This window comes from Bison bison, unplaced genomic scaffold, assembly GCF_000754665.1.
Source record: "Bison bison bison isolate TAMUID 2011002044 unplaced genomic scaffold, Bison_UMD1.0 scf7180017864249, whole genome shotgun sequence".
Classification (NCBI taxonomy): Eukaryota; Metazoa; Chordata; class Mammalia; order Artiodactyla; family Bovidae; genus Bison; species Bison bison.
This window is the reverse complement of record NW_011494821.1, coordinates 1937829-1954384: the sequence shown is the minus strand read 5'-3', so window position 1 is coordinate 1954384 and position 16556 is coordinate 1937829. Positions and strand designations below refer to the sequence as shown.

The following is a 16556-nucleotide window of genomic DNA, read 5'->3' as shown; positions in this document are numbered from 1 at the left end:
AGGTGCATTTGTACTTTCTCATGAACTTTGTCCTCTTTTGAAGGGTGGTGTAGGTGCAGGAAGTACAGGTTTGATCCCTGGGTAGGGAAGATGTGCTGGAGTAGGAAATGGCAACCTATTCTGGTATTCTTGCCTGGAGAATCCTGTGGACAGAGGAGCCTGGTAGGCTATAGTCCATGGGGTCGCACAGAGTTGGACACGACTGAAGCGACTTAGCAGCAGCAGCAGCAGCAGATGACTGTAGGATAAAACCAGGGGTATGTGATCAATTCAAGGGTGTGAGAGTGGCCAATTCTTTGCAACAGGAAAATAAATACCCCATAAGCACTAATAATAGTGTGGGTGAAATGTTAGAAACTTGATTGTAGACATATGTCAGCTATGCAATATGGTATTTTTCTAACATGTGCTTGCTTTTATTTATTTTTTTAAAGAACCAGCTGCAGTTTAATAGGAATGTTCCTACACATTCAAGCAACTTGGCAACCCAATACTCTTGCCCACATGGAATTAAAATCGAGAAACTGAAGCACTCATACAATGAGTCTTACCACTGTAGAGATTTGGATTTCAGAGATGCTCCCGGCCTGGGCAGCTCAGTTTCATTTTCTGTTGTATCAGAAGAGAGACTTAGCTATGCGGTTCATCTGGCCAAAAGAGATGTAAAACGAAGACAGTTAGAAGAACATAGAAAAGAGCATCACCTCAGAAGTCCACCCCACGTCTTTCGGAACTGTGGACACTCTCAGCATAAAACGTCTGACCTTGGGGTGGAAAGAGAGGAATCAAGGCGTCGGGAAGCCTGTCATGGCAGCCACCAGCCGTCCAAAGTAGAGATTTCCAGCTCAGGCGCCAAGGTATACCTGTACACATCTCATCCAGGACAGTCGGGTCTTCCTGTGCCAAATTCTCCACCCACGCGTGATCCAGGCCTTCAGCCACATTCCAGGATAGATGACCACAAAAGCCTATGTGAACACAAATGCCTGCTGGAAGTTCAGCGACTCCAGAAAGAATTGAGCAGTTGTATCCGTAAAATTGAAGAAGTAGCTAAAAGAGGTGAGACAAATTGGACTCTTGACTTTGAAAAAAACGCTCCAAGAGGGTAGAGGCCAAATACGTTCTTCAGGACCCCTGCCCCTCATCAGTTCCCTTTCTGTCCTTCTGTCACTAGAATGAGCATTCATGGCAAGACAGGTGAATTTTGAGTTTGACCAGTGTCTTTTTTTCTGAAGAGTTTGCCCTAGCATCTCTCCAGCAGAGGCACCTGGAACAGCCCCTTTTCCTTAGGCTGTGCTAGGTGAGTTGAGTGACTGAGGGTCCCACCTAGTAATCATAGTACCTGCTGTCTTCTGGCGCCTGAGTGCAAATCATCCTATAATGTTTTGCTTCTGTATCCAGAAGTCCTTCTGGAAAAGTTATTTTTAATTTGTTCAGAAAAGAACATTATATAAACATGTATATTCTAGATAAAAACAGTTCTAAGTTGGGCAATGTTTAGATGAGTATGCCGTAGTGATAGGGAGCTACAGAGTATGTATGAGATATCTGACCGCAGAGTAGAAAGGAAGGTATATAACCCTCTCATACTGTTTTCTACAATCTTTCAGCTTTCTCTACACCGTTGCATTTTCCTGGAGAGTAGAGGATTGGTTGCACATGGAAAATTTGGGGTTGCCATAGCTGAGAAGTAGGGGAGTCAAGCCTGGCTTTCAGACTGCAAGGCACAGGGAGTTGGCATCAAAAGGAGCTACTGTGCCAGGATAGTAGAGTCTATGATGATCTTTTGCATTTTAAAGTCAAGTAATGTATGCATATGCACGTTACATAATGAATTTAAGGTACGGTACAGAAATAGATTGAACAGAATAGAACAAAAATATGTAAATGAGGGTATTTTGGCATGGGAAAAAAACAAGGAAAGTACAAAATAAGACTTATTAGGAATGGGCAAAAGATTTGTTTCTAAGCTTCCACAGAGTCTGCTAAAGAAGAAAATGTGATCAATTAGAGAAAGAAAAAAAAATTGCACAAGGAGAAAATTATGCCAGGTATAGAGGTTGGAAGATTTCTCTTGTGGGTCTTCATAAAGAATATGTTGTGTAATATAAACAAGCCAAAAACATTCCTACATCACAGTAACAGAAATGTTTTGGCTTATTTCTCCTAGCTTTGCTCAGTGGTGGTCTGTAGCATGACCCCATGGAACAGTGCGGTAGAAACCATGCTCCTGGGGTGAGGTGGGGGAGGCAAAGCCACGAGGCATGCCGCCCTACTGAGGGGAGCTTGTATAGGGGGCCTTAGAGCACAGCTGCTCAGGTAGTCTTCCAGAAATAATTTCTTTGAACTAATCATTTGAAAATACGGAGCAGCATTGTGTACAAGGGTCTGCTTTCTGAGAAATAGACAAAGGCTTTGGCAAATAATTTTAGCCCTTGCTATCTTAATATGTTAGAGAAAGGTTTCCTCTTCTGGGTTCAGGATCAGAAAGTATAAAAGAAATTTTGCTATATATAAAAATAGGTCAATAAACTATTTTTTTTTAAATGGAAAGCATAGATTTGGGTTCAGTATAAATAGCTTAAAAATAATAACTGCACAACAGTGGGCTAGGCTGTCCGGGGCATTTGGATTTGATTAACACCTTCCTGTCTCTTCCATCTCGGAGTCAAGTACACAGGCCCCCTTGCCCGTTGCTAGTTTCTTGGCTGATGAAAACAAATTTTTTGTTATGACAGCCTCATTTTTTTTCTTAGTAAAACTAAAGATCTTTAACCTCATTATTTCTTTGAGCCATTGAAGTTTTTAATCAGCTTTTATATATGGTTTATAATCCACTTTCGGGGGGAAAATATTTTCAGATCGCGTGGAAGAAGCTTTGGATCCTGATGAGGAGCGGAGGATCCGGGTCAGGAGACAGGAGCAGGCAGTCCGTTCTGCCCGCACGCTCTATGTCCTCCAGCAACAGGTGCGGAGGCGCAGGGACGAGGGTGGGGTGGGCTTCCCAGGGAATCGTGCTTTCCTTTCGTGCCAGAAGTATCAGCATCAGCGTATCCTACATGGATTCTGATATGTTTGTGCGTCTAAGTTTCCTGAATGTGTGGACAAGCAATTCTTCCTCTTTCTGCCCTCCGTCTTTATGTGTCTGTGTGTATACAGCCAAACTCTTTAAATACTGTTTTGTTCATTTTTTCCTGCTTTTGGGGGGTCACAGATGCTTGAGGATCTACTGAAAGCTGTGTGTCCTTTCCCCAGGAAGAAATGCTTATACAGCACATATTTTTGTAGACAAGTTTAAGTGTATCGGTTACCCTGAAATCCTTGGTCCCCAGTAACGCACCTTGTAGTCTTAGAGGAAAGGGACTTTGTTAGTTTCCCATCCATTGCATGTTTATTGTATATTAGAAGCTTAGTACACAGTAGATGGGCTTCCCTGGTGGCTCAGCTGGTTAAGAATCTACTTGCAGTGTGGGAGACCTGGGTTCGATCCCTGGGTTGGGAAGATCCCCTGGAGAAGGGCTTCCCTCATAGCTTAGTCAGTATAGAATCTGCCTGCAATGCAGGAGATCCGGGTTCGATTCCTGGGTTGGGAAGATCCCCTGGAGAAGGAAATGGCAATCCAGTCCAGTATTCTTGCCTGGAAAATCCCATGGACAGAGGAGCCTGGCAGGCTACAGTCCATGGGATTGCAAGAGTCAGACATGACTTAGCGACTAAACCACTACCACCATGTAGTAGATAGTTTGGTTGTCTTTACTAAATAGTAAAGAATGAAGACTATGTTAAATGTCACTCAGGATACGTTTTGTCATTGTTCAGTTGCTCAGTCCTGTCCAACTCTTTGCGACCCCGTGGACTGCAGCATGCCAGTCTTCTCTGTCCAGGATACATGTAGTGGCTCATGAATAGGCATTTATATTATTTACATTATGGGTAGATTTTTAAAAATGTTTGTTTCAACTTTAATTGGAGAAGGAAATGGCAACCCATTCCAGTATCCTTGCCTGGAAAATCCTGTGGACAGAGGAGCTGCCCATGGGGTTGCAGAGTCGGACTTGACTGTGCGACTTCACTTTTTCAATTTTAATGTCTTACTTGTTAGTAAGCATTGAACTTATTTCTGGTCGCTTAGGTCACATGTTAGCTTTCTTGCTTGAACCCCGAACTGGGCTCTTTGATTGAAAGATAATGCCTGAGTGAGATTTTGTTCTTATTCTTGTTGGCTTCTATTTTGGTCCTTACTCTACACTGCTGTCACAGGGATTGTTCTGAAACACGAATCTTAGCCTGTCAGAGCTCTGCTTGAAATGTGTGATTGGCTGTCTGTATCTAAGAGGGTGAAAGCTGACTTCTTTCTTTATCATTGATTAACTATTTTCTTTTTGGTTGTGCTGGATCTTTGTTGCTGCACACAGGCTTCTGTATTTGATGAGCGGGGCCTACTCTCTAGTCGCAGCGCACAGGCTTCTTAGTGCCGTGGCTTTTCATGCTGCAGAGCACGGGCTCTAGGGCGCGTGGGCTTCAGTAGTCGCATGCAGCGCCTGGACTCTCGGAGCACAGGTTCAGTAGTTGTGGTGCATGGGCTTTGTTGCCCCACAGCATGTGGGATCTTCCAGGACCAGGGACTGAACCCTGCATCAGCAGGTGGATTCTTAACCTCTGGACCATCAGGAAAGTCCAAAAGCTGAATTCTTTGGCAGCACGGCACTGCAAACTTCCTGATGTGCCTCCTGCCTTTCCCGAGTCACCTCCTTTATGTTAAATTCCTCTTTCAGTGGGAATCAAGGGATGGAAGGGAGACCTGTGCTGTAGTCACCATCTCAAACTGGAAACCAGTAGCTGTTGTGGGAGTGCTTGAATGAGGAGTCTGTTCTCATTTTCAAGTGACTTGAATCAATAATGGTTATATTTGGACAAGATAAGATGCATCCTTTTCTACAAAAAAGATCAGTGGAAAGGTACAAAGATTTTCATTTTTTCCCCCCCCTTTATGAACCAGGTTAAAGAAATCCAGGAAGAATTGGATAAATTGAGTCCACATAAGATTAAACACACTAAGAAGGTATGATGCAATTTAATTATGCTTAATTCTTATTATTTATAAACTACATTTCCAGTGCTTTGATGGTATTACATGTGGGTTCTCTGCACTGATATTTATCATCAACACTTGTAGAAACTTGTTAGGGAGTGAGCATCTTAAATATCCTGACTTCGAGGATCACCTTCCAAGAAACAGGTTCTGAAAATAGATTGTTTGTTGCTGCAGCTGGTATAAGAAATTGAGCATGAGAGGGAAAACACTTTGTCATTAGGAAAACTTTAAACTTTACAGTTCCCTTTACTATGAAAACGTTTTCACAATGGAAGTCGTTCTTACACAGAAGATTGACTGTAAATGTTTGTTAAGGGTTGGGTGAACATTTAGATGTTCTGAGTATTGAAGTAACTCTTGCATCTCGTTTACTGCCAGTCATGGGCAGTGTCCAGGCTGGCTGCTGCCCATCGAGGAGCAATTCGGGCCTTACAGACGTTTGTCACTCAGTTCACTGCCGGAGGGGAGTACCCTGTTCCTACTTGGTGCAAGGAGCTGGGCAGTCTTATCCGCCAGCTCTCTCTCTGTTCTGCCAAGCTGGAGGCTGAGTCTTCTGTCCCTGATGTGGTGATAGATATCCTGCAACAGATCGAGGTATGAAATTGACCATGATTTGTATTTAAAGTGTATTATTTCTAAGCGGGGAGGTTGTGTTCACCACTGCCCGATTTCATTGAGGTTCACAGAGAACACAAGACTCATCTGATACCTAGTAAATTCAAGCTTTGCAGAGAGCAGAAGGAGCACTTCATTTTCATTGTTTTTATAGTCTAGTCAATATTGTGTCTTACTTCTTTGAGAAATGGTGTCTTAAGTCTAGGACATAAAACAACTCATAACCAGGCCATTAATTAAGCAGAATACTCCATTCCATGACCATGCCATTTAATAAAGAATGTATTAGCATATGAAAGGAAAACAGTAAAACACTGTTTAGTAGTTAGGTTAGCATATCAGTGTACAATCTAGATAGATTTTTGAAAAGAAGCACAAAAATGTATGGAAGCAAGCCTTAAGTCTTGTGCTACGGCTAGAGACTTCTGGAGATCCCAACTGGTGTGTACTAAGTTGTTTTTATTGGTGATGTTCTTAGTTTTTATTGGTGATGAAGACGACAAAAACAGTCTGTCCTTAAATCTTGATAGTTCTCTGAAGTTTAGAGAATGCTGCCATTCATCCTTACTATATTGGTGTGATTTGCAGTTGGTTTTATTACTATTTTACATATTAAAAAAAGCAAAGCTCAGAGACATGACACAGACACTTCTCTTGAAGGCTGGGAATCAAACACCTGTCTTCGAACTCCCGTACCATTGTTATTTCCACTGTAACACAAGTTTTCATCCACAGATTAAAAAAAAAAGCCTTTATGTTGGTGTGAGATATATAATAGTAAACTGTTAGCTATAGGGAAGCACGCTGTAGTGGGAAGAATTCTAGAGCAAGTGACAGACCATTTCTACCATTAGCTAGCCCTTGGTGATCCTTAAGACCCTTTCTACCTTTATCCAGCAAATATATTTGTGATTTATGTTGCTTACATTTATGTATATGGAATCACTATCAGGAATGCAATTTTATTTGAAGAACATAGCTTGATCATTCTAGAAAGGATCTCAAGAGATAGAAACTTTCTATCCCAAAGTTTGGGCAAGAGTACCTTAACATAATGTTTCTTAAACATACCCTTTATCTCCCCTACATTTGAAAATATTCAGTAGCACAAGAAATTTATTCTTGTTGATGTGTACTACACTATCCCACAGTTTATGTTCTTATCCTTACTGTCATCTGAACTAAATGTCCCTGACTGTGTTCAGTTTTCGTTAACATGTACTGACCATGGGAGACTGGGCCCTTGCTGCCTGGTGATGAGTGAGTGGGTGCTTGTTAGAGCACATGCCTCTCTCAGGAAAGGGGGCTGGCAGGGACAGATCTCCCCCATTGTGGTGGATGAGTGATCAGAGCCATTAACATGCTAAGTTTCCTTTAGTTTATGAAGATGTGCGTTATAGTTTGTGTGCCCACTTAAAAGATTATTTAAGTTTATGAGGTTTTCATTGGAAACTAATGAAATAAATTATATTGGATTATATTCTGAAGACTGTGGCTAGTTTTTAAACGGGGATCCTTAGTTTTAGAATTTGGATACCTTTAATAGTAATGATATTCTTTACTTGTTGATCATTGGTTTTGATGAGCTAAACATGTAAAAGAACATGCAGAATTCCTTTTATTAACTGGATGTCCTATATAACCAAGTTTTAAAAGTAAGTGATGGTTCACTAACAATTGGAGATGGCCATTTAATAACGTATTTTTCCAGGGTCCCCATTTTCCATTTTGTGATCAACAGTCAGACTTTTGTGAGACAAACTAAGAGAATGATTGACTGTTTCATGGCAGGCTTTGGAATCTCTCCTGGAAAAGAAACTGTCTCCAAAAAAGGCAAAGAAATGTTTCGGTGAAATTCGGAGCAGATTTCCCATTGGTAGCCAAAGGGCTTTAGAGAGATGGCGAAACACATCCCCAAAGAGTGAGAGGAAGCCCTTTGTAGCAAAGGAGGTATTTCCACAGGAAACAAGACAACCTTCAGTGGCAAAGAAGCTCCTTGCTGGTATGTGTCCTAAAGTGTTTACTGCAAGATACTTTATTCCTTGACATTGTCTGGGCTTTAACAGTTGCCACATTGATTTATGCCACAGGATTTATGTCTGGTCAACAATAAGTGCACTTGAACTAGGATAAGTGAACAGCAGCCAAGATGCTACTTTAGGCTGGAGGCTGGAGTATTTCCATAGAGGAGGGAGAGTGAAGAAAGTAAAATTTCCTTTTCCTGCATTTGGGCTAACCAAAGTAAATTCCTACAGAGCTGGCAGTTAGAACCCTACTTTCTCTTCTAAGTTTGTTTATTTACATTTTAATGATAGCTGTGTATACATATACACACAAACACATACTTGGTTGATATGAATGGATTTTTTTTTTTTTAACATAGGTAATAAATAAATTCTTGTTATTCCAGTAAGTAGAATTACAAGCTTATGTGGTTTGCCCATTTAAAACAAACACTGCCAACTTGCCCTTGAAAATGGGTGTACAGTTATGTTTTCAACTAGCACTGACCATCAGTATATATTTCCCCATATCCTTACCAAGTACTTTATACAATGAAATATAAAAAATTTCCAGTCTCTTGGTGGAAAATGTTACTGAATATCTTATTGTTTTATATTATATTCCCTGGTTCCTGGTGAGGAAGATTTTTCTTTCACATGTTCCTTGGCCTTGTTTATTTCTTCCTCTTCTGTGATTTGTCTGTTCATATCCTTTGCCATCTCCCTGCTGGGTCCTGTCTTTGCTTCAGAAGTTCTTTATGTATTTTGGATCTTCATCCTTTTCTGGTTTACATATATCATAAATATTTTCTCTTAAGATGCTTGACTTTTGCAGGGTCCCCCTTTCCCAGTATAAAGGGAATGCATTTTGACACATGATGCTGACTCTTGAGTTTTGGCAAATGTGCATATGAAGTTAAGGAAATTTTCTTCTGTTCCTGTTTTGCTGAGAGATTTTCTTGTCCTCTTTTTTTTTCTTCATAGTTAAACTTCATACTGATAGTACTTTAAAGTAGTTTTAAAATTTTAATATTGAAATTTTTAATGTGCCATTATATCAGTGTATGGACAAATCCAATAAGCTGGTTTCCCTTATTTTAGTTGAAGTAGAATATATGATGGCTCATCGGGTAAAGAGCCTGCCTGCAGTGCAGGAGACACAGGAGATGTGGGTTTGATCTTTGGTTTGGGAAGATCCCCTAGAGGAGGAAATGGCAACCCACCCCAGTATTCTTGCCTGAAAAATCCCAAAGGTTTGCCAAGAGTCAGACACAGCAGAGCAACTAAGCAACAACAGTTTTCCTTTTATAAGTTGAAGTGGAATGTACAGTCATTGGATTTTGTCCAGTTTGGAGTGGTTATAAGGAGAACTACTGTGATTGTTTTTATATACGTCTCTTGGTACATGTGTGTATGTATTTCTTAGGGGTTTATTCCCAGGAGTATTATTGTTAGGTCATCAGGGTATGTATTTGTTCAACTGTAATAAGGATTTTTTTCAAAGTAGTTTTATCTTTTATATTCCAACCAGTCGCCTATGAGAATAGTTGCTATACATCCTTGTCAGCACTTGTTATTAGTTTTAAAAATTTTAGCCACCTGCTTGGTGTGTAAGGCTGTCATTGTGGTTTTAGTTTATATTTTCTGGATGATTTATGGTGAGTACTTTTTCGTATATTTATTGGCCATTTACATGTCTTTTGTGAAGTGCCAGTTCAAGTCTCTTTCCCAGTCCTCCCTCTGCCTCCCTCTCTTTCTTATTTTCTGTTCCTTTTTTCCTTTCACTTTTCTCAATTGATTTGTCGAGTTCTTTGTAGGAGTATGCTGCATATGGGCCCTTTCCCAATTACCTGTGTTATAGATATTCTCTTAGAAATAAGATGTGGCTTGCTTTTAAATGTTGCTGTAGTGTCTTTTGATGGACAGAATTCTTAATTTCACTTAATTCCAACATGGCAATCTTTTCCTATATAGGGTTTTTTTTTTTTTTTAATATTGTTTTTGGATCTTGTTTAAGAGGCTTTTCCTGGAAAAGGAAATGGCAACCCACTCCAGTATTCTTGCCTAGGAAATCCCATGGACAGAGGAGCCTGGCAGGCTACAGTCCATGGGGTCACAAAGAGTCAGACATGATTTAGCGAGGAAACAACAATAACGCCCTGGTTGGGGGAAAAAATAAAGAATTACTTACTAGGGGAAAAAAAAGCTTTTCCCTTTGCTATAGTTAAGGAAACATTTTCCTATATTATTTTCTAGAAAAGGTTCATTTTCTTCCGGGTGGATATCTACTTGAGGTAGCACTCTTCGTTGAAAACATTATCCTTTTTCCCACAGTGGCGATGTCACTTTTGTCATAAGTGAAGTGTCCACATGTGTAGGGTCACTTCCTGGGTCCTCTCTTCTCTTCCACTGATCTAATTATGGGTTCTTAGGCTAGTGTATACTATCTTAATTATTCTAAGTCAGTAGGTTCTTAGGCTAGTGTATACTATCTTAATTATTCTAAGGCAGCTTTTGTCACCAGTGACCCTCAGTATTTCCATAGAAATCTTAGGATCAGAATTTGTTGCTTCCCTGCCCTCTCTCTCTCAACACTCCCAAACAAACAACCTATTGAAATTTTGATGGGGAATTGATATCTTTACAAAATTATATTTCCCAATCCACAGGCAGGGTATATGTCCCTCTATTCATTTAAGTTGTTTTTAAATACTCTTAGTAACTTACAATGTGTGTGTGTGTGTTCATCTTTAGTTAGAATTATTGCTATTTCCAGCGCTCTAGTAAAGGATGTCTTTTTAAAAATTTAATTTCTAGCGTATATTATGGGTATACACATAGTTGATTTTGTGTGTTGATCTTGTATCTAGCAACCTTGCTAATTTATTTCTGTAATTTATCTGCATATTTGTGTTTTGCAATGTATATAGTCATGTCATCTATAAATACAACCATTGGTTTATGTCCTCCTTTCCAATCTTTATTTCTTTTATTATTTTTTTTCTATGGTTTTCTGGTTTTATTTACTTGATTTAGACGACTGATATAAAGGTATGTTAAAGTCTTTGAAGACTTTTAAAATTTCTCATTGTATTTGTATTCATTTTTGTTTAGTACATTTTGAAGTCGTGCTATTAGATGCATAAGCATTCCTTACTGATAAATCTTTTTTGGTGGATTTTATATATTATTATTAAATATTTGTCTTGCTAATGTCATTCACTTTGGGTTCTGTTTTGTTTGATACAAATATTGTTTCATCTACCCAACTTATTTGGCATTTACCTAGAATAACATTTCACATCCCTTTATGTACAGTCCGTCTTTGCTCTTTTAAGAATGTTTGTTGTAAATTCTTCATTGTCAGTGTTTTTCACCCTGTTGTAGAGTTCTATATTTAACCTACTGACATTTACTGAGATTAATGGCACATTTGGACTTCTTTCTCCCTTTTTATTTTGATCTGCCACTTCTTTTTCTTTGTTGTAATTTACTATGTTAATCGAGTTCTTGTTTCATTTTGTTTCCTCTACTGATCTGAAGTTATAAATCAGTTCACTTTCTCAATTTGTCACTAATTCTGTGGCACCTGCATAGTATAATGTCCTGCCTGTATCGTGAATGTAACAAAACCTAACCTCCTCAGTCGCTGTTAGATATTCACTTGCTGTAACGGGGCATTCTGTTCCCTTCATTGGTAGGCGGGTAGAACCAATGCTGCCACCTTCCTTCTACCCAGGGGCCGCCTTCCGCTCAGTGTGGGTGTGATGCTTACTGGATGCTGTATCCTCTGTGGGAGCCCAGGGCCCGGCAGTAATTAGGCGCTTAAACAACCAGCTCTGAAGAGGGTGTGGTAGAACAAGAAAAGGCCTTTGAGCAACAGATCATGGTAACTTCAGTTCTGGGTATTAGGGGCTCGTTTACGACGCTCTGGAGGAAATGTAGAGAACTTTCCAGGCCTGCCCACAGAGACGTGTTTCCCAAATGAGTTGAAAGATGAGAGGGACCCGTAACTGTGAGTGCACCAACAGGCGGGGACCAGCTTCAGAGAGAAAAGTTGGGAAACCTGTTCATTTAAAACTCACCACAGGTACCAGTGAGGGAAAGCAGGAAGACAGACCACTGTGGGGAAGACGGGGACCAAAAAGCCCTCCCTCTGGTCCCAGCTCGGCCCGTTTGTGATCCTGGGTGGGTAATTTCGTCTCTCTGAACCTTCATTTTTGTATCTGTGAATGCGGATAATACAGGCATACTTCACATTACTGTGCTGCACTTTATTGCGCTTTGCAGATACCGTGGTTTTTACAAGTTGAAGGTTTGCGGCAACCCTGTGTTGTCAGGTGATGGTTAGCATTTTTGAGTGATAAAGTATTTTTTAATTAAGGTGTGTACATTTTTTCAAGACACAGCACTATTGCACATGTACTAGACTACATACTATATAAGCATACATTTGTATGCACTGGGAAACCAAAACACTTGAGTGACTCACTTTATCATGATATTGCTTTATTGTGGTGGTCTGGAATCGAACCTGCAACCTCTCTCAGGTATGCTGGTGGTCCTTATCCTGTGTGACTGACTGAGCTGTTTAAAGTAGCAAATTAGGTATTTCATCCAGAAGTACGTAAGCTTCAGTTGTCTGGAACAGCGCTGCAGTTTCTGACGGCAGGATGAATGGGCCTCACCCTGGACTGGGGGTCAGAAGATGTAACGCTGTTGCTTGCTGTCCTTGACCTTGAGTAAAACACTTGACTGTCATTTCCTCATCTGAAAAGTTAATCATTGCCCCGCCTGCTCTGTGTCACGGTGAGCCTCAAATGTGAATGTGAAGGATGTTAGAAACTGAAGAGATGTACAGATGTAAGAGATGATGATAAAATCATTGTTGTTATCATCATTACAAATTGAGGTGTGATTATGCTTAGCCACTTGGCAAATTTGGTACAGTTGCTTATGGCGAAGGTTGTGGTCCTCTTATTTTTATTTATGTGTATTATTATTTTTTTTCTTTATGAACCGGATTTCAGAAGGTTGTGGTGTCTTTTCTGTTTTAGATGTCGTTCTACCTAATTCCTGCATTCTGACCTCCCGCCCCTAAAAGTCACAGGGAGCCAGTTAGGTGGGAAATCACGTCTTTGCCATTTTCATTTGAATTAAATGTGTGAGCCTGATTTGGTCTTGTGATTTCTGTAACTGATGCATTTCTTTAGCAGCTGCTGGAATGTTCTTGAAGTGGTGGATTGCATTAGCACAACTCGTCAGACGTAAGGACAATCCCTCCCCACCACCAGCAATGTCCTCAAACTCAGCTGCCCCTGGAGCTTGTACTACATTTGCAGTTGGTTTATACAGATCATTACTGGAAAGGCATCGGGACCTAGAGGTCAGAGTCACCTTGCTATATGTAAACCTGAGGGTTAATAATTAAATTTTAGACTAGGATTTGTTCTAAGCATTCTTTCCTTTCAGTTTATGTATCCTTACTGTGTAACCTCCATGGCCTTGAAAAGTACCAGATTAAAAAAGTGATGCAAGAGGAACCTGGCCTTTAGCCTACTGCTGTTAAAAGCAGTCTAAATGTAGTAAAACTGATGGACCTTTGGGTTGTGTCTGATTTTTGCTATTATAAACGCTTTGAAGTGATTGTCTATCTCATGTCTTCCTGTGTACGCATGAGGCTCCCTCAAGGCTGAGGGTGTTCCTAGGAGTGAAGCTTCTGGGCGACAGTGTGGGCGAATCTTCTGGTAGCTGCGCCAGTTCACTCCTGCACTAATAGCTATGAGAGTACTTGTTTTTCTGCATCTTTGTTTATACTTGGTATTGTCACATTAAAAATTTTCCTCCCAATCTGATGAATTTGAAATGGTACCTCATTGCTTTAATTTCGATTTTTCTGATTGCTGGTGCTCATCTTTTCATGTTTTTATTGACAGTTTAGATTTTCTCTCTGCCATTTTCTGTCCTTTGCCTGTTTCCCTATTGCATTGTTTGTTTTCTTATAGATTCACAGTTGTTCTTTATCTATTCTGGATATTAAGCCTATATTAATTATATACCTTACAGAAATCTACTTTCAGACTCTGGCTTCTCTGTGACTTTTTTGGTGTCTTTGTCAAAAGCAAGGTGCAGTTTAGTGTAATTAAGTTTACATATGTTAACATTATATTTGGCTTTAAGAAAGCATTTTCTGCCCTGATGTCATACTCATATTCTTATATTTTCTTGTAAAAGCTTTAAAAGTTTTGCTTTCGCATTTAGGTCTTCTTTACATTTAGAATGTAAGCGTTCCGTGTGAGGGTGAGGATTCTCACACGGAACACTTAGATCTTTCCTTAGTTACCTATGGGTACTAGTAATCTCAGCATCATTTATTGAGCGCTGCAGCTCACACTCATTGATCTGTCATACTGCCTTTGTCACACCCGTCCCGCTTCGTTGGTTTCTGCCTATTCCTGCATCACTCCCACACTGCCTTAATTATTACAGCTTTATCACGAACACTGTCTCTGGGAAAATAAGACTCCCACCCCTGCCCTACTCCTCACTTTGTTGTTCTTCAGAATTAGTTGGGCTGTCTTGGGATTTTACACTTTGTAAGAATTTAAGCATTAAAATTTTACATCCACAAAAAAGAAATCTGTTGAGATTTTAATTGAACTTGCATTTGAAATTGAGGATCACTATGGGGAGAATTGACGCTTTACAGTATTTTTTTCATTCATGAAAAGAATTGATCCAGACTTTCTTTCTTGTCCTTCAAAAATACCTTTGAACTTTTTTGTTTGGTAAAAAGTCTTATACATCTTTCCTAAGATTTCTTCCTTAGTGCCTTATAGTTTAGCTACTATTGTTAATGGGGTACTTTTTCTCTTATATTTTCTCTAATTAGTTATTTTGGTATCTGCAAATGATACTGAATTTTGTTTATTTTTCTTCTTCTACCCAGAAACATTGCTGAACTCTATTCTTAGTTGTAATTGCCTATCTGTAGATTCTCTTTGGATTGTTTCTATATACAAAATATCTCATCTTCAAATACAGTTTTACTTTCTTTCCCATTGCAGCTTATATGTCATGTATGGATTTCAGACTTTACTCTGTATCAAATTTGGAGCCATCGAAGGTTTTGAGAAGTGATACTTAAATATTTACATTAAAAACATAATTATGGTAGTCAGGAGAAGGTGTGATTGAAGAGAAAGAAGGGGTCTGTTAGAAGATGCTGCTGTTGCAGTCACAAGATATTTATTGCAAGCCTGACCTTAGGGAGTGGCAGGAGGGAAGAAAAGGGCAAGAGGTATTTTACTGATAGAATTAGGATTTGAGGGACCAGGTGAGTAAGTAAATGTGGGAGGTGAGATTTAGGAGTCCCCCATGATACTTAGGTTTCTGCCATAGAACTGCAGTAGGAGTCATAGGATCAGAAGCAACTCTTGGCAGCAAGACACTTCAGCTTTTAACAGGGTGTTGTGAGCTTATCTGCCTCTGGATAATCATTCTTACTTGATTTGAATAGCATTTCCTTCCGCTTGTCCTTCTGAAATCTCCATGTAGATAAGTATCAACCCGATACAGAGCTTCCAGTGACCCAGAGGCTGGAAAATGAGCTTGATGGATTAGAGGCGGATATCCTTCAGGAAAACGCTCCATCTATCCTCGACCAAAATGCAGGCTTCAAAGAAGAGGCATTATCCCTGGCAAAAATAAAAGCAGGGAGAAAGAAGCTTGTGACTGAGAACGTGCCACCGTCTAGGAAGAAAGATACTCTGGCACCAGCAAGACCACAGCAAGTATGAAATCACTCCTCTCTTTTGGCCCATTTGTATTAATCTGACATTGTCCAAGGTCACACAGGCTGGTAAGTGGTGGAGTCAGAATTTGAGTTCTTGGGCATTTGAATGCCAGAGCCCTTAAGCCCAGCTGTCTAAGCTGACATAGCTTATAAACAAAAAACAAGTTTTAGTATTGTTACTAAGGACAGGGCATTCTTTCTTGTCCAGGTTTAGTAAGAGCCTTTCTGATTTGATACCATGGTCTTCATTGGGCAGGCTATTTTAAAATACAGTTTTTTTCTGCTTCTGATTTGGAAGTATGAAATTTGAAGGTTTAAGATGAAGATTTTCTGCTAAATATTGATACATAATATATCACTTGATATTGAAAGGCATTTTAGGGTGAGTACTTTCTAACATGGCTTTGGGAGTCAGCTGGCTTCAAAGTCCATTATATTCTTAAGCGCCTATCTAAAATTTAACTTTAGACCCTACCAGTGGAGAACTGGCTAGAAGACCACCTCCTAGTCTGAATATGCTTAACGTGGTTACTCCAATTTGATGGCTTCTCCATAGGCTTCTGTAACATAATTACCTGTTACTCATAAATTATGGATTAAGATCAAGTCTTTATTGCTTTTCAAACAGACTCTCAAGGGAGATCATTGGGCAGTCAGGGTTGAGCTTATACAAATTCAGCCTGGAATATTTCTCCGAAACAGCCTTGTTCTCTATAGCATTTTATGGTAGTTGTTCTGTTTAGGTGGCATATACCTTCCTGCCTTCATCATGCTGCTGCTGCTAAGTCGCTTCAGTCGTGTCCGACTCTGTGCGACCCCATAGACGGAAGCCCACCAGGCTCCCACATCCCTGGGATTCTCCATGCAAGAATACTGGAGTGGGTTGCCATTTCCTTCTCCAGTGCATGAAAGTGAAAAGTCAAAGTGAAGTCGCTCAGTCATGTCCGACTCTTAGCGACCTCATGGACTGCAGCCTGCCAGGCTCCTCCGTCCATGGGATTTTCCAGGCAAGAGTACTGGAGTGGGGTGCCATTGCCTTCTCCTGCTT

General features: G+C 40.1%; 1 protein-coding gene across 7 annotated transcripts in view; it reads left to right on the top strand.

Moving 5' to 3' along the window:
* KIAA0753 (KIAA0753 ortholog) overlaps window positions 1-16556 on the top strand; it is a 66574-nt gene that overhangs the window by 19780 nt on the left and 30238 nt on the right. For all 7 annotated transcript variants that reach the window (XM_010847444.1, XM_010847445.1, XM_010847438.1 and 4 more), the window contains 6 exons: window positions 435-1059; window positions 2862-2968; window positions 5000-5062; window positions 5474-5689; window positions 7502-7712; window positions 15271-15506. In XM_010847444.1, the coding sequence (XP_010845746.1) occupies window positions 435-1059; window positions 2862-2968; window positions 5000-5062; window positions 5474-5689; window positions 7502-7712; window positions 15271-15506 (1458 nt within the window). The remainder of the gene's footprint in view (window positions 1-434; window positions 1060-2861; window positions 2969-4999; window positions 5063-5473; window positions 5690-7501; window positions 7713-15270; window positions 15507-16556) is intronic.